This window comes from Cavia porcellus, unplaced genomic scaffold (assembly GCF_034190915.1).
Source record: "Cavia porcellus strain 051 isolate PalLab524CR breed Dunkin Hartley unplaced genomic scaffold, mCavPor4.1 scaffold_28, whole genome shotgun sequence".
Classification (NCBI taxonomy): Eukaryota; Metazoa; Chordata; class Mammalia; order Rodentia; family Caviidae; genus Cavia; species Cavia porcellus.
The window spans coordinates 39910903-39928755 of NW_026947511.1; the positions used below are offsets into that span (position 1 = coordinate 39910903).

The following is a 17853-nucleotide window of genomic DNA, read 5'->3' on the forward strand; positions in this document are numbered from 1 at the left end:
AAGTTCTACAGGACTCTGCAGGCCTCGGAGGGCCGTGACCAGGGAAGTAGGTCCTTGGGACAAAGAGAAAGAGCCTCAGGGAGAGTAGGGGTGATAACAGGGAGGGCCATGAGGCTGGATGGGGGCTTCTTTAGGCCTTGAAAGACCCTCAGGAAGGCCCTGGGGTGGAGGAGCTGCGAGAGTCTGGTACAACTAGGTGCGACATTTTTATCGCCTTCTTTTCTCTTGGTCTGTTTCAAGACTACCCTCGCAGGCTGCGTGTCGCAATCTCTTTCAGACTTAGCCTGCCCTGCCTTGCCTTACCCAGCTTAGGGAAGTCAGATCTCAGTCCTGGGCTTTGGCATCCTCCCCCTGTCCCACTTTCTTCTGCCTGTTTGCCTCAGTCTAGACAACTCATTCTTATTTGTTAATGTCCTGCCCTAGCCTGGGGCAGCTGTGGCCTCGGCCTGGAAAGAGCACTAGATTTGGAGTCAGGAAAGCTGGTTTAAATTCCAGCTGGGCCATGCACTCAATTTGCCTCACTTTGGGCCAGTTATTCACCCTCTCTGGAAGTGCAACTTCTCATGCACAGAGCAGTAATAAATGCTAAACCCCATCTCCAGCCTATCACCCGGCACTTGACAAAAAGACCCTTTTGCTCTCCAACCATAGCAGTCAGCTCTGCATTGACTTGCAGCAGTCTTGCTCCAGTCCCCACCTGTCCCGACACCGGCCACCAACCTCTCCTGACATCTCCAAAGAAACCCTGTAGTCTCAGCTCCAGGCTGCAGTTTAGACATTAACCATCCAGCAAATGATTATTGAACATGTACTGTACTCCAGACTGTTCTAGGAGCTGCAGACGCAGTGAACAAAATAAGACACAAATCTCTGCTCAGAGTGCTGCTCATCGTCTAGCAGCGGAGACAGATAAAAGGCGTACTTCATTTGCGAGCTATACAGTCCAAAGTGGTCACGACCAGCCATGGGTAGACATCAAGATTTCAAAACGCAGCCACCACCATTTGGGAGCATTGTATGCAAAAAATTCACACCAAATTTGAAAATGAAGTGCCAAGAAAAGGTACAATGTCTTTTAAATCATTTTGTTGATTAAATGTTAAAATATTTTAGCTATGTTGGGATTGAATAAATCATATTATTAGCATTTGTCTCTTTTTTACCTGTTAAGAGTTGGACTCCTAAGGAAATTTTAAATGATGCATACATGGGCTGGAGGTGTGGCTTGGTGGTACAGCATGTCCTTAGCGTGTATGAGGACCTGAGTTCCATCACCAGCACCACATGAAGATACAAAAGCTGATACATTATATTTGTGGTCCACACCGTATTTCTATTGGCCAGCACTGTCCTTGAAGGGGTTAGAAGGTGGTATGTTATGGGTTATATCTCGATGTCTCCCTAAAGCCTCATGTACTCATACATGGAGCTTGGCAGGGTGATAATCATTAGTGGAGTTGTCCACTGTGGGTTTATAGCTAAATGTGGTGTTGGGAGGTGAAGTCTGGTTAGAGGTGGGCCACTGCGGGGATGGTTTTGCAGGCTCTGTCTCCTTCCTCCTCCCTTGATCTCTTCCTGCTGCCATGCCAGAGGCTGTTTCCTCTTTGCCAGGTCTCTGATATGCTGCCCCGCCTCGGAGCCAGCCAACTATGGACTGAAACTTGTAAAAACTGCGAGTCAAAATAAACGTTTCCTCCTTTAAGTTGGTGTCAGGTAGAAGTAACTGAAGACATGCTCCCCAGGGCAGCACATGAGTGGGAGAGAAGTGCTTCTCAGATGGAGCTCCGTTTAAAAGAAGGACCTGTCCTTACATGACTGGAGGTCTGCCCCACCACCCACAGCCCCATGGCACCCTCAGGACATCTCCCAAGTCTGCAACAGCCAAGAGTCACCACTGGCCAGTATTTATCCAAACCCTTCTGTGCTCCACAAGAATAAAGGAAGGCCAGTCGGAGAGGATGTGGAAGCACTGATCATCTATGCTGAGGACACAGAGAGACGCCACCTTCCAGCGACCAGCACAAGAGATGGCTTCAGACAGCAAGAGGGGTGGGCACGGGCCCATCACCGGCAACCAGAGCAATAAGCCTCTTTTTCTGCCACCCAAGGAACCCAACATACAGCCTGTGACAATAAACTAACCCTGGAGTCAGTCCCCTAGTAGCACCCCCCCTCCCACTCCCAGCTGCCTGTCACAAGATGACCGTGTAGCTGAACAGCCCTCCAGCCTATGAGGATGTGGCTGGTTCCTTCCTCAACCAGCCTGACCCCCTGCAAGGGCTCTTGGCCTCGAAGGACTATAGCCCCCTCCATCCATTTTCAGAACAACCCACCTTTCGTATCAAGGCATAGGGAGATGGGATCCCTCAGAACCAGCAAGGCCAGAATGGAAGGACTCAAGCCCCCAGCACCAGGAGGTGGGTCAACCCGTATCCCACAAACTGGGACCTCTTCCCAGACCTCAGACAATACCAGGTCCCCAAGGGAGGAGGGAGGGGCAGAGGAAGTCTGCAGAAGGAGACCAAGAGGAGCTTTGAGATCAGAATTAAATTCTTTAATACAAAATGCTTTTTTTAAGATATAGCTGTATTTCTTTGTTGTTGTTTAAAAATAAATATGTACTACGGAATATCCCGAAAAAACTGCACTAGAGACAAAAGACGTGATGTTAATATCTTTTCCCCCCACAATTATTACGGATAAACAGTAGCACCAATAAATAAATGATAACAAATATTAAAATTAAAAAAGGAGAGAGATTTAGTATGTAGAATTCTCTATTTTTTCTTGTTTTGTTTTTTATATATAAAAAACAGAATAGCAATGTCTATTTTATCAGAATCACATATATACATAAACATATATATATATGTATATATATATACACACAAACACAAGTTGCCAAATATATATATAGTATGTAGATGTATATTGAAACCTTATTTCAAAGGAATGTGTGGTGGGGAGCCAGGGGAATGGGGAAGGCAGAGCTGAGTGTTAGCAAATTAAATACCTGTTTGGGACAAGTCAGTGACTGTCACCAAGCAGGGAGATTGGAAATACGGATTTTATACACAAAAACCAGTACAAATAAGAGAGCGAGAAAGAGGGACAGATACATTTCATAAATAGTTGAAATTAAATATTAACCAAGAATACTGAAAAAAAACCCTACTCTTTAATTAAATTAACTGTTTTAATTTCTAATTAAAAAGAGATATTAAATAAGTACCGTATATAAAACATTTTCTCTTTTCTGTCTCCATGGTGGGCATATGCATCCTGCCCTTCTCTCTGTGCCTCGGGGAGGGGAAGGGAAAGGAGGGGAAGGGAGGAGGGAGAGGGGAGGGGACAGAAGGGACACCACTCACACACAGCCAGGTCTCCTGGGGGACAGAACTAGTGGTTTCAATGGTCTGAGGACTCAATGCCCTCCTGGGCTGCACGAGGGGAGGAGGGGAGGGCGAGGATGAGAGGCCCCAGGAGAGCCGTCACCCGGCGCTTCATCTACCACTGTCCCTCTCCTTCACGAGGACACCCGTCCAAGGCCTCCTGGGTGACCGGGAAGCAGATGAGCTCAGGTGAAGGCTGCCAGGCTCCAACTCTTCCAGGTAGCACGTGGCAGGGATCCACAAGCCCTCCGTGTCCTGAGGCTTCCGACTCCCGTCTGAGCCTGTGTCCGCATCCCTGTACCTGTCATCTGTCTCTGTCCACGTGACTCAGGGTGAAGGCTTGGGGAAGCCAGGGCTGGGTTTGTCGGTGTTCCCGGAAGCGAGCCACATGTGCCCCCTGTGCCCTGGCTTTGCACGTGCCCAGGCAGGGGAGAGGACCCTGGCCTCCCTAGAAGGGACAAAGCGGTCTTGCCAGGGTCTCTCACCCCATCCTCTTCCCTGTCACGTTCTGGGAGGGACATTCTCCTCCCAACTCAAGTCCACAGCAGTCAAATACATCCAGTGAAGACACCAATAACATTAGCAAAGTTAATTTAAAAAAAGAATATATATATTTTATATATATAAAATATATATATTTATTTTTATATATATATAATATATATATATAAATGTATGTATGTGGGTGGGTGTGTCTACAGGAATCCCAGAAATAAAACTCTCTAATCTTCCGGGCTCGGCGATTTAGCAGCAAGAAAAATAAAAATGACGAATCCAATTCCAAGAGGGGCCGTGCTGGTCACCCGCCTGGGAATGCTTCTGCCGGAGCCTCGCCCTCCGGACCCAAAGTGCTCTGCGCAGTCTCCTCCTCCTTCATTTCAGGTTTCTGGATTAAGGACTGTTCTGTCGAAGTGATGGTGTGTGGCGGCAGCGTGGTGAGTCTCGGTCGTTCTGCATCCATCTTCCCTGGCAAGAGGTCTGCTTCCCGAAACCCCGAGGGAGGCTCCTTCCTCCAGCCTGGCTCACCGCCTCGGCTTGTCACATCTGAGGGGACAACAGAGAAAGGCTGAGGGTTAGGCCAGCAGAGGAGGCCTAGTGGAGAGGCAAGGAGCCTCCCATGCCTGGGGAATCCGGGCTCCCTAGCACAGCAGGAGCAGAGGACAGGGGAGGTCAGTCCTGGGATGGACACCCAGCCCCACGCTCATGGACCCCCAGTGCAGCAGGGACCGAGGTGAGACAAAACAAGACACAGGGACACCTCACAAAGCAACGGATGGACACGTGCCAGAGGACAGCCCTGAGGTGACACTGCAAAGCTGATGGGTGAGTGGAGGAAGTTAACCAGAAAAGGGTCCTTCTGGAGAAAGGATTTCTGGTTCTGTCTCCAGGGACTGGTTCGGGAAGAGAGGGGCAGAGGCAGGGAGAATGGGCGGCCCCAAACAGAGCGCTGCCCTGAGGACGTGAGGTCCCCAGGGGCCTGGGCTGCAGGAGGGTGACAGAACATGTCTCCTGAGCTGCTGGCAGCTGCAGGCCAGGCCCCAGTGCCTATTCTTTCCAACAATGTTCATAGGCTGGGAGAGACGGGTCGACGGCTTTGCTATTCCTGCTGGAATAGAGGGGACATCAGACGCCTTATCATACCCTTGCCACCAACTGATGATCTTTTACCCTCTACTGTAGGATCCTAAGCTCCCAGCTGGGGAGCTGAAATCCCCGCACAGCGAGCTAGGGTACAGCAAGGTCTCGAGTCAGTGACCTCACACATCCCCTTGTAGAATAGCTACCACAGAAACCCTAAAGTGCCAAGTTCCTCGTCTCCCCTGGGGCCCCTGGGGAGCTGAGTCCCTGCCCACAGTGAGGCAGAGGCTGCACCCAGCACTAATGCACACTTCCTGTCCCCACACAGCTCTGAGACAGACAGAAGCTACACCAAAACACAGTCTAACCCCACGTCCCCTAAATACTCATAAGTCACAAAACCATAGGCTGGGGGCGGGGAAGCAGATCCAAAGAGCCTCGGTCCTGGGATGGCTGGGTGCCCACCTCCACCTGGGCCAAGCCATAAAAGCCTCCTCCTTGGAGGCTCCCCTCAAGCAAGGCCACAGTGGCACTCAGAATGGTACCATCACAGCCCTCATCCATACAGTGCTCACAAATGCACCTGGCAATGCCTTGGTTCCCACATGGACAAAGGACCAAGGCACAGACCCCTGGGGGTCCCAAAGGAAGCAAGCCAGGCCTGGGCTTTGGAGTCCATGGTCTAACCCTGGGCCCCATCCTGGGATGCCTGGAAACACTCAGGGTTGTCACTTTGATTGGAACAGGCTGGGGATAGCTAAGGTTCTCAATGCTAAACTCTTTGTGTATGCAGCATTAAGACACAGCCCTGTGATCAGGAGCCCCAGTCTGGAGGAGGGGTCTCCATCCATGCCCTCAGTGAAGCCTGGGGCTGAGAAGCAGGCTGTGTAGACATCGGAGGGCAGCATGAGGCCAGGAGCAGCCCGCACTTGCAGACACCAGCAAGGGCCTCCTCCTTGGAGTCAGCACAGATGAAGGTCAAAACATCAGCACCAACAGATACCACCAGCGGCAGGACCACAGGACACAACATACAACTTGCGTCCATACCACATGAAGCCACGCCACATAGACCCTGACCAGCTTCCCCACGCAGGCAGCCAGGACGACCTCAGGGCAGGCCTGCCAGGCCACGCCAGCACCCACAGCCCTGTCCACGGGGCCTGGCGGGCAGAGAAGGGGGCAGTGGCCAGGCAGGCAGGAGAAGCTGGGCAAGCAGTAGTAGGCGCGCGTGCTCGTGCACGCACACGCGCTCTCTCTGTCTCCCTCCAGCGCCCCTCTGACTCACTGCCCACCCTCTGGCGACCAACCTGCAGGTACGTTCGTTTAACTCAAGCTGCCTCGCCTTGCAACGCGAGTCTGTGTTTCTGCAGGAGCATTTACACGTCTGCGGATCTTGTACAAACAAATGCTTTCTCCGCTCTGAGCAAGGCCCACAGGGACTGCAAAAAGGCAAAAGGAAAGACATCTAAGCTAGAGCGTCAGCAGAAAGAGAGGAAAAACCCATGCAACACCCCTGACGCATGGCAGCGGTCCCCCAGCCGGCATGTGGCCTCCACATCCTTCCACACCCTGGAAGGAGCAGAGCACAGCAAAAGACAGAGAGCAAGGAAAGAGGCGGCACTGGCTAGGATGCCTGCCCTGGAAGAGCAGGGCACGAGTGGGCAGAGCACGCAGGAAGAGGACGGCCATGCAGGGCGCTCCTTGGGCCACAGGGCCCCAACTGCTGCCGTCCCCAAAAGGGCACTCCTTGACTCTTCTGCCATTGGGGGCAGCAATCGAAGGCAGACAAGATCACCTGGGACACAATTTTGTGACAGGCAAGGTTCATGCCCAGGCCCCTCCAGCAAAGGCAGGCAACCCGGGGCAGAGGCCCAGCCAGAGGCACTGTGCACTCCCGCAGTAGGACCGCAGGGATGCCCTAGGGAGACTCCAGTGGTACTCTGGGCCATGCTACAGTGCCATTCCCCTCCAAAGGCCCCAAGTCCATGAGGAGCCAAAACGCTACCAGATGAGAGGGGGCCATGGCACAGGGCTCAATGCACCCAAATTCTTCCTCCGGCCCACAGTAAGCTACCTCCCATCATGACACCCCTTCCTATGTCTCCTACCCCCCCACTCAGCTTCCAGATGTGCAGAAGCCCAGTGGCAGAAACCATCTGGGCACGTGGGACCTAGTGCCCAGCACCCGTACCAACACAGGCCCACTGCCACCAGCACCCAGTGGGTGAGAGAAAGCCTGTGTGTGCCCAGCCAAGCCAGAATCCCCTCCCGGAATCTTCAGGCCCACGCGGTCCACCCATGTACCCCAACCCTGGGCCCAAAACACCATCACCAGTTTAACCATTGGTGCCCATTAGTGCAGTGAGAGTGAGAGAGAGACACTGGGGCAAGAAGGGCAGAGCCAGGGAGGGGCCCGGGGACTCGGGGCACAGGAAGGGACGCGGGAGGCTCCGGGAAGTAGCAGCGGCACCAGCGCGCACACGCTCCGGGGTTTATACCGGGATTTCTTGCGCTTTCGTTTTTGCCCCTTTCCCTTTTCTCGAACTGATTTTCTGGAAAATAAAAAGAGACAGACAGAGAGAGCGCAAGACTAGGAGGGGAAGGGACAGGCAGAGGGGACAATGGAAACAAAGCCTCGCTGAAGACGTGGGTGCACCCCAGCTCCACCTGCTCCTCACTTGGTCACCATGTGGTGGCCACGCAACCCACACCAAGGCTTCAGATAGAAAGGGAGCCTGGGGAGGACCTGGGGCTCCATCTCCTGTCGCGCCTGACCCCAGCATCCCTGTCCCAGTCTGACCCTGAAGGTCAGGCGTGTGAAAGGGTGGAGACCGGGTGGGAGGCCCATTTCCAGACGGGGTCCCTCCAGGGGAGCAGCAGCTACCTTGGAAGCTGGCCTCAAACCCAGCACAGCCTCAGAGACTGGCAGCGTGGGGCTGTGCTCATCTCAGCAGGCAGGAATAGCAGGGTCAAGGGACCACGGGGCTAGGCCGGCAGTGCTTGGCAGGGAGTCTCCCCGGGCTGCGCCATCGCTGCGGATCTCGAGCCCAGGCGAGCCCCGCTCTCTCCCCATGGCAAAGCAGGCACATGAGGGACGAGCAGGGGACAGGCTGCAGCCTGCTGCCCTCAGGGAACCAGAACTCTCCGGGAAAACACACCTCAGCATGGCTGCCCACCCAGGGGAAGAGGGAGAGGGGACAGGAGAGTGTGCTGGAAGGACAGAGGAGAAGGGTTTCTCTGTGTCTGTCTGTCTGTCTGTCTGTCTCTCTCTCTCATCCTATCCTCCTACACAGTTACTCTTTAAGTCACAGAAACCCTGGAAGCTGGGACTGTGGGAAGAGGCGGGGTTGAAGCTTGGGGACTTGGAGTCCCAGAGCGGCAGGGCAGCCAGACGGGGAGGCAGGGCACAGTACTCTCTCTCAGTCTCTCCTTCCCTGCATTTGGCCACCAGCTACCCACCAGGGCTGGAGGTCACTACTTCCAGAACAAACTCCCCACACCACCCTGCCCCACGATGAAGAGGAGAAACCTTCAGAAAATGGCCAACACACCACCCTCCTCACGTGCGGGAAGGCACACACCAAGATCCCCAAACTGTACCAACAAAGTCGCCCCCAAAAGAGGCCACTTCCTCTGACACACGGAAGTTGGCCTCTCCACCACCTGCTCCCTCTGCCCACTATGGGTGCCCTACAGCAAGCCAGGGAGCCAGTATCACACTGTCCCCCGAAACATGGAAACAGCAAGGGTGGCCAGGAGCAGCCTGCTGTCCAGAAGGAATCGGCTCTCCCAGGGGGCACATCAGACTCTGGAGAGGGCCGTCTCACTAAGCTGACAGCCGTAAGCCCCAAGCTGGCTCTGACCACAGCTACAACCACAGGTCCCTGGGAGATCAACACCCTGACCCCACAAGGCCCTCGGAGCCCCGGAGAGAGAAGGCCAAAGCCCCGAACCCAGATGACAGCCAAGAAGAGAAGACTAAAGTCAGAGCCACTTACTTTTCTTGCCTTGCTTTTTCTTTCTTTGGTCTGCAATGGGTAGAGAAAGAGAGGAAAATAAAACAAGGATTAAGATAGAGCCGGTGATAACTACAAAAGGAGACCACCCAACACTGCGTGCATGACGTAGCAACATGTTTCTGACCCTGCGACATGTTACAGTAACTCATCTAATCCATCTAATAATGAAGTACAATCAGTCATCATGCCCATTTAACAGATCCGGGAACTGACACAAACCAAAGTCAATGGCCCACGGTCACCAAGGTAGACATGATAGCACGGAGCCCAGCCCAGCCTCACCTGCATTCACATTTGCTGTGCTGGAGGAAACTCATCTCTCCGATGTGCTGCCCCTGGTGGGGTTTGATCCGCATGATCTGCAGGAAGGAAGCAGACCAGAGGTCAGTGACCCAGCCAGCCATACCCAGATGGGACACCAGGGCTCCTGTCACTCAGTGCCCAGGGGTTCTAAGAGCAGGGGTGGGTGGCGGAGGCCGGGGACCAGGGCTCTAGCAGAAGAGAGCCAAGGCCACCGAGCTCCCCCAACCCTGCTGGCCTCAAGGAGCCTCTGCTCCTCTTGAGGGAGGCGTGGCTGCAAGGGTTGGCCAGGCTGGGAATTCGGGTCGTGGTTCTTACCATCCCCTCCCCTCCCCTCCTGTCACCTGGCTAGGCTGTCCCGACCCCTCCCTGAGAGCTGCCCGCTCCATCTCAGAATTCTCTTCCACTCTTATCCTGTCTGGGCTGAGATGTGCCTGTCACCAGACAGCACCCAAACACTGGCTTTTGACTCTTTTCAGTCCAGGTCCCACCAGCTTCCCAAACACCCCCTCCCTGTCCCCCCACACCCCAACAATGGAAGCCTTAGCATCTCTCCAGAGAGGAGGAGAGTGCCTCATCCTAAACCCAGAGGCAAAGGTCAGGCAGGAGGCAAGGTGGCTGGGCTTCATAGGAAATGCAGGTATCTTCTTTCCAAAGCAGTTAAGAGTCCCCCCATTCCACACAGTTCCCACCCCAGCCCAACACAGGGCAGGGGCCGGGCAGGGCAAGCCAAGGTCCTCCTACCCAGAATGTTCCAGGAAATGGCCCAGTCCCCTGCTGCAAAGTCTAACACCCCTCCCTATACCCCCAGCCCCACTCCCACAGGGACCCACCTGCATGGTGATGTTGAACTCCTCGGTGGGCACACACTCCAGACTCTCGTCGTTACAGCAGCCCCCACAGCGCATCAGGGGCACACAGGACGGCTTGAAGATATACTCGATCTCATCAGGATACTCCTGGAAGATGTCCACTAGCATCTCGATGGGCCGGCAATAGCTACGCTTGTAGACATCCATGAACTTCACCACTACAGGGAAGAGGTGACACATGAGCCCAGGGCACAAGGTGGCCAGCCCCTATCTCTACAGATCACAGATCACACGAGCTGTCAACACCCAGAGGAGATGGCCCATCACATCTGCTCCCTGCCTCACCGTGACGGCCCAGTGAATTCAGTGACTACGGGTGCACCTGTTGGGAGCGCCCTAGGCTAACCTGTCGGGAAGGACTTTTGTCAGCCTGGCCCCTGTTTGCTCACTAGCTCCCACAGTCTCAGCACCAATCCGGCCAGCAAGAGTTTACTGAGCCCTTACTACAGCTGGCACTGCACAGGGGCACACAGGTGTCATCTCTCATAAGCTCCTCCCACACCGGCCAGCCACCAAAGGCCACCGAGGCCCCAGTCTACAACGGGAGCTGGAGGCACAGAGAGGTCCCACTGCTTACAAGTGGCATCACTAGCAAGAGCTCTGATGCCCAAGCCTATGTCATGTTCGGTACTATGAAAGCTCCTTCCCCCAGGCCAGTCCCCTCCCCAGATGAGGGCTGAGAAGGTGTCAGCAGGTGGCGGTGGGCGGGCACTCAGTGCAGGCCCTGCCAGCTACCGATAGCCCCGCCCAAGAGGGCAAACCACTTGCATCATGGAAAAAACAGTGCTGCCCCCGGCTGCCGCAGAGCATTGCTAGAAGCCAATCTGGAGGGAGACCAGGGAGAAGACAGTTTCCCAGGCCGACCGCAGTGCCTGAGGTGCACTGGAGCATGAAGGGGTAATTCTGGGCCGCTGGGGCGGGGCCCTGAGAATAAATACACGTAGGACGACTGTGACTTGTGGCGCCGTCTGCCACCCTCCAGCACACCCCCAGCACCACCACTCCACCTTCAGCCTGTTCTGAGATGAGTGAGGTGAGTTCAGCAATGCAGGAGGGAAGAAATGGCCCGGCCAACAGGGAGACCAGGCTCCAGCCGTGACTTTGGGTGACCTTGGGCCGGTCCTACCCTTCTCTGGGCCTCTGCCTCTGCTCCTGTGTGTGAGTGGAGCAGCCTGATTTTTAAAAAGACATGAGACCAGAGGTTGAAACATAAGGGTTTCTCTCTTATTTTCAGTCCTGAAAACAACTGGTCTCTTCTCATTCTGGGTGACAGGATGGCGCTTCACCATAGCGTTGAATGCCAACCACAGAGACTACCGTACCCCCTACTATCCCCTTATTCTGCTTCCCAAAGGTGAAGGAAGATGAGACCCAGAGATGCAGTGAAACAGGCTGGGTGGGGACCATCTGGGGAGCTGAGAAGGTGGCGAGAAGGCCATAAGTATGAAAAACGCAAAGGAGCATGGGGAGGGGGAGCCTGAGCCAGTCCCCCAGCTTCCCAGGAGCTCTACTCCTCCTGCAGAGCAGCTAATGGGCACAAAAGGCCTCCCCATCCCAACAGGTTACAGTAAAGCATAATCAAAAATGAGTAATTGGACCTGAGATCTGAAACACTCGTTTTTTAAAGCCAAGTCTATAGTGAGCCAGATGATTTGTCCATGGCTAGGACAGAGGTGGTCCAGGGTTGGTGCTTAACCCAGAATGGACAGAAAAGACCTGACCTGGGCAATGAGGCTGATGCTAAAAGGACAAAACCCTCAGAATCCACAAAGCCAGACACGGTGAGGGGGCGACCCCCACCAGAACCCCTCACAGCTGGCCTGCAAGAACACCATGCTCCCTCACACAGGGCGTGTGGACACACACACTCCAACACCAGGCTTCCGTGGTTTTCCTTATTTATGGCAGACAGGCTTTTCTCCAGCAAACAAAGACCATTTGTCTAGCTTCACCCAGACCACAGAGACCACTGGGAAGCCGAAGAGGGTGGGTGGTGCACTGGGAGCAGGAGCCCCATCAGTGGCACCGGCCAGGAAGTGGCAGCAGGCCAGGCCCTGGGCCAAGACAAGGGCTCCTTGGGTGGGGAAGGAGGCAGAACCGGCCAGCTACTGGGGACACACTGGATTTGGGTCAGGGAAACTGGGCCAGACAAAGACCCCCACGGCCAGCCCTTCCTCAGAAGCGAGGAAAGTGGTGGTCAGAGGCTGCAGCAGAGGCCACACTCAGTGGTGGGTAGAGCCAGGGCGTCCCCAGAGAAATGGGAGGATCCCCATGCTCCAAACCACATCGGAACAAAAGGCAGGCGACTCAGGGTTGGGCAGGGGGCGGGGCGCCTGGGAGCCACAGCCAGCCCTCTGCTGGCCCAGGAGGGAAGTTCACAGCACCCAAAGCCATGAGCCACAGCTTTCTCTACCCCCAAAGGGACTCAAGCCGCAGGGGAGGTGGGAGTTCCCATCAGAAGCACTGAACATCCTTGCTCGCCTGGGGACAAGGCTATAAAAGACACTTGCCTTCACATCTGGAGTCCCTGAACACTACCTGTCTACACTCACAGCTCCTGCTCCAAGTAAAATGTTACTAGAAATAGAAGGAAAAAAGCAACAAGTCCGATTCCTAGCAGAGACTGCAACGAAGGTGAGACTTCAGGAAACGGCAGGGTTAAAGCTCACGGTGCCGCCCCCCTTTCTGACTTGACCCTCACCTTCCTGCACCCCTCCCCCCACAGCTCTGCAAAGGAGAAATTGGGCCCTAGGGTGACAGGGGACCCCACCCAAGAGCCAGGGACTCACCTTCGCGGGGCTTCTGCTCTCCTTCTGCCATGGGTGCCGCCTGGGACCACTAGTGACAAAACAAAAGAGCAAGGCGTTGGCATTGCATGGGTACGGGGCTGCAGAGCCCAGCTACTGCCCCTCCCCCCTCAGTGCTGCCCTCCCGGCCACAGCCTCTGCCTTGTCCAAGGCACTCGAGTGGAATGGGGACCAGGCAGGGGTCCCTGCAGGCTTCAAGCATGCCCACCACCCCAGACTGCTCCAACTCTGAACCTACAGAAGTTAAAGACTAACCAGACACTGGGGGGGAGGTTTGCTCATAATGCAGGAGGTAAACACAGAATGCTGCGCTGTCCCTGTCCCCATCCCCTCCCCACACTGCCCTCCTCTCATTCTCATGGGCCCCCTGGTTCCCTGGTCGAAAGCTATGGGTAAGTATTAAGGTCAACTAGGAGGACAAATTTGGACTGGGGCAGGAAGAAGGACTGGGGGCGAGAAAAACAACATGGTGACCTTCTCCTGCTGACATGACAAATACCAGGGTGAGCTGGTGTTGGGGGGTGGTGCAGAGGACCGAAGGGCACCGGCCACCCTCCCCCAGCAGTGCTCTTCAGTCCCAAGAACGCTGGTGTCCCCACAGGTTGTTTAGAGGTTGAAGAGCAGGGAGGAGGCCCTGCTTTGCCCCGCACTCTTCTCCCAGGAGCCTCCCTCACCTCCCACTTCCACCTTGTTCCCCCTCCTCCGTCACCCTTGGGTGCCTTCCCTAAATGCCACCAGGGAAGCCTTTCCTTCCACAGCACACTCAGCCCTAACCCTCCCCAGAAGCTGTGAAGGTCAAGGAGCCAGCCCTGTGGACCCAACTGCAGCAGGAGAAGATTTCTGGCACTTCCTAGAGGTTCCAGGTCCCCCAACCCTTGCCCTCACCTGCTCCTCTTGCTGGATACCCAGACATCCCCCCACCCCCACCCCGCAGGGCCCACCATGTCTGCCTCTTCCGTTCCTATATACCCTCAATGCACTTGGGGGGCTGGGCCCCCAGCCATTCCCCAGAGCCAAGGCCAGAGAAGCCCCTCTCCAGGGAAGATGGCCTTTGCCAGGCTCCCATCTAGACAGCCCCCCATGGCAGCCCCCTGGGAACCCCTGATTCTGCACCCCAGCCTTCACCCACCCCCCACCACAACCCCTGACATTCTCCCTGACCCCCCACTTCGATGAGAAAAGGGAGCAGAAACTTTGGGCCCCTCCAAAGCCAGGGGGCACAGGAGGAGCGTGCAGGGAGGGGCCAGGTGCCCTTCTCTGGGGGCCTCTGAAGGTCACACTGTGACCAGGCAGCCACTCCTCCCCCTCCTCCCCACTTGGAGGCCTGGAGCCAAGGCCTTTGTGCCAGGGTCTGAGGAACCTTGAGTGGTGGCAGGGACCCCTGCCCACTTCCTTCCTTCAGCCTTCTCTCCAACTAGACTGTAAGGCTGAGAGAAGCTGGAAGGGAGGAGCTCCAGAGGAACCCTTGGGTGGTTTTGAGAAGCAAGTTGGTGAGCAAGTTTCTGGTTCCAAAAAACCACCTGCTCCAACACTGGGTTTTGCTAAGACAAGGAGGTCAGGGAAAGACACAGGAGGACAAGTCCATGCTGCCTGGGTGATGGCGGGTTCCCCCAACACCAAAAGGGTAAACGGTAAAAGTGTAGCGATGACCGTCTTGAAGCCCCCTTTGCCCGCCCCGTTAAAAGGAGCAGTACAGATCACGGGAACTGCAAGGTGGTAGGCAGGCACGGGTCACCAAGTCCGGACTTTAGGTAGATTTAGCACAAAGCCCGGGGTGGGCTCCGGCCCCCACTTCTGACAGTTACCATCCTTTCCCAGACTCTGAGCCAGAGAGGATCAGACAGGTCCTCTCAGCGTTGAGAAGTGAAAATTACCAGGTTGCTGGGCTTCCCTCCACTCGCCAGAGAAAAGAGAAACCGGGCAGGGGCTTAGGACGTTCCTGCCAGTGCAGGGCAGGCGTCGGGGGTGGGGACGACAGAAGGGGCAGGGATGGCTCCCCAGGTCCCTGGCGAGGGCTCCCTCGAGAGGTCACCTTTCTGCGGAGGCTTGGCGGGGGAGGGGCGCCACCCGCCGCCTTGGGCTTCCCTCTCCTCGGCGGCCGCGGCTCGGGAACACGAGGACGGCCAGGCCCGGGCTGATGTAATCGGTCCCGCGCCGCGCGCGCCCGGCCGGGCGGGGGAGGGCGGGCACCGCGCGGGACGCGAGCGGTGACGGGAGGGGGTGGCGCGGCGCGGGTGGCCCGGCCTGCGGGGGGTCCCCGCTGCGATCCATCCTGAAACTTTTCCCAAACTCGCAGCGAGGGCCGCAGAGACCAATGCAGTGACAGCGCCCCCCCCGCCGCCGCACCCTGCCCCCTCCGCGCGCGCTGCCCTCCCAGGTCCAAGGTCCGGGCATCCCCAGCCCGCGGGCTCTGCCCGCCCCGCCGCCCGAACTCCCACCCCGGGGACCCGCGGCTGGACGCAAACTTCAGTTGTCCCGGTCGCGCCAGCCCAGCCCCCTCGCCGCCTCCCTCACTCCCGCCCTCGCTGGGCGGCCCGGATCGTACGTGAGGCGACTCCGGTGGGTGGGCAGGGCCCGCGTGGGCGGCGAGACTCCGGCGCCCTCCCACTCAGCACGCGCCCCCTCCCCCTAACCGCACGGCGACCGCGGGGGACGCTGTGCGCCCCGCGCCTGGGACCCGCGTGGGGTGCGAAGCCTCCACGCGCGCGCGCGCTCGCACGCCCCCAGCCAGGAGAGGGCCCAGGGGTCACGGCTGCTTACCTTGGCATGGTGAAGGTAGAGCAGCAAGGCCAGGCTCCAGTGCACCCAAGAGAGCAGAAAGTTCATGGTGTCGGAGGCCCGGCCGGGGCCGGCGCGGCGCGCGCTCGCTCTGCGGCTCGGGTTGCGGGGTGGCCCGCTCTCCCGCGCGCCTCGGCGGGCTCCGCTTCCTGCAGGGGCCTGGGGCGCGCGCGCGGCCGGGGCACTGTCTGCGCACTCGGCCGCCTCACCCGTCCATGGGCCCGGCTCCCGAGAGCCGAGCGCCCGCCGAGGCCCCTGCTCCGCCTCCGCCGCCTCCTCGCCTTCCGCCTCCCCCTGCTCCGGCGGCGGCTCCTCGCGGCCCGTGCTCGTCCTGTCGCCGGCTGTGTTCGTGTCGGCGGTCCGGGCGCGGACCACGGCTTCTCCGGGGCGAGAGCCGCCCAGAAGTTGAGCGAAAAGTTTCAGCGCGGTGCTGCGCGCCCCGACCCCCTCCACGCCGCCTCCGTGCGCGGGCTCCGGGGGGCGGACGGTGGGCGCCGGGCCGGGGTCGGCGTCGGTCTGTCCGTCCGTAGGCGCGCGGTCCCGGGAGGTCCCGCGGGCAGGGCGCCCCGCACGCCGCGTTCGGCGGTCACCCGAAAGCAGGTCACTGGCTGCACCCCGCGCCCCGCGTGGCTCCGACTGCAGCGCGCTCTCGCTCTTCCTCGACTTCTCTCCGGGGCTCTCGCCGCCTCTCTCTTCTCTCGGCTGCTTTCCAAAATCCGAAGTGATTTGGAGGAGCAAAAGAAGCGATCTCCCCAAAGCGTCGACCCGATTTCAAGCGGGGAATAGGGGGCAAAAAAATAAATTAAAATGGAAACAATAGTTTTTTAAAAATGTTTTAAGGGAGAAAAAAGGAGAGGGGTTAAACCCCTGAGGGGAAAGAACGAAGCTCAGATCCCAGTGTGGAGGCCCCGGCCGTGGAGTCCGCTGGCCCGTCCGCCGCGCCGCCGCCGCCGGATCCGTGCCCCGCACGCGGCCTCCCGCAGCCCGGCTGCCCCAAGCCTCTGCGCTCCTGCCTCCGCCAGCCGACTGAAAAAAGGGGCTGGTTCCGCCCCTTTCCGAGGCCACGCCCCGGGGCAGGGCCGCCGGAGCCTCTCCCCCTCCCCACCGGCACCGCCTTCCCCCCGGGACACGCGGCGAAGTCTGGGCCCCGAGCCCATCGCGGCGAAGGGGAAGCGCGCCCCCCACTAGGGTTCGCGCCCGAGAGTCTCCCATGCGCCCCTTGAAACGCTGCTCAGAGACACGCACGCCTGTAGGGTGAGGACAGGAAAGTGGGGTACAGGCGGACAGGTTCTGAGCGCGATTCCCGCTTTGCTGGAAATATTGGAGGGGGCACAGAGAGGGACATGAATCTGTTAGAATCCTGGAGTGACCCCCTAGCCTCGCCCCCTGCACACACGCACACGCACACGCACGCACACGCGTCTTCGCTCACGCAGACGCCGCTCGCCCAAATTCACTAGCTCCCAGTGGTGGCTGAGCGCCCCCTAGTGACCGCCGTCTGTACACCTCGTGGGCTCCTAAAAGGGACCCGGTTTGGGAAGCGAGTGGGAGGAGTGCGCTCCCGAAGGCCCAATCTCTGACACCCCAAACTGCTGCGTGCTTGGGACTGAAATGGCCCTTTGGGTAGGAGCCCAGTACTGCGCGCAGGCGGGCCCATGTGCTTATCTGAACCCGTTATCTGGCCCGCAGACAACAGAGGAGCCGGGGCATGGGGTGAATGGGGTCTTTAGGAGCTGTCCAGGGAAGCTTCTCTGGGGAGGAGAATTTGGCAGCGAGTTTGTGGCGCAGAGAACGGGAAGCTGTATGGTTCTGGGGTTAGTCAGCGACCCGGGGGAAAGAGGACCTGTTGGAGCCCACGTATGCACTGTGGAGTCTGGCAGAGCCCCTGGCAGAGGCAGCTGGGCAGACAGAGGCCCTTGTTCCTGCTTGTCACCCCCCACCCAGATGTTGCCAGGGAGCCAAAGCCAGGGGGCTGGTGGAGGCGGAGGAAGGCCAGAGCTGTAGTAATGATTCAAAGCTACCCCCAGCACTCAGGAACGTCGGCAGGCCGGCTGCCCAGAGCTCCCACCAGGCGGGGCGCCAAGACTGATGCGCCCCAGCGCTG

General features: G+C 57.6%; 1 protein-coding gene and 1 long non-coding RNA gene across 4 annotated transcripts; one reads left to right on the plus strand and one right to left on the minus strand.

Moving 5' to 3' along the window:
• The first annotated feature begins 535 nt into the window (after positions 1 to 535).
• Positions 536 to 2906, plus strand: LOC134473679 (uncharacterized). The gene is made up of 2 exons (XR_010044059.1): positions 536 to 1063; positions 1612 to 2906. It is a non-coding gene; the product is annotated as an uncharacterized LOC134473679 (long non-coding RNA).
• Vegfa (vascular endothelial growth factor A) lies at positions 2533 to 15110 on the minus strand. 3 transcript variants are annotated; one of them, XM_063238804.1, is made up of 8 exons: positions 15004 to 15110; positions 12954 to 13002; positions 10126 to 10322; positions 9275 to 9351; positions 8972 to 9001; positions 7472 to 7525; positions 6281 to 6412; positions 2533 to 4436 (listed from the first exon to the last, which is right to left on the minus strand). In XM_063238804.1, exons 2-8 carry the CDS (start codon positions 12982 to 12984, stop codon positions 4415 to 4417), a joined length of 543 nt encoding a protein of 180 aa, XP_063094874.1. In that variant the 5' UTR covers positions 12985 to 13002; positions 15004 to 15110; the 3' UTR covers positions 2533 to 4414. The 3 variants fall into 3 exon arrangements, with proteins under 3 accessions (XP_063094874.1, XP_063094875.1, XP_063094876.1); XM_063238805.1 differs by lacking the exons at positions 10126 to 10322; positions 12954 to 13002; positions 15004 to 15110 and having other exon boundaries at positions 9275 to 10114; XM_063238806.1 differs by lacking the exons at positions 7472 to 7525; positions 10126 to 10322; positions 12954 to 13002; positions 15004 to 15110 and having other exon boundaries at positions 9275 to 10110.
• Positions 15111 to 17853: the final 2743 nt, after the last annotated feature.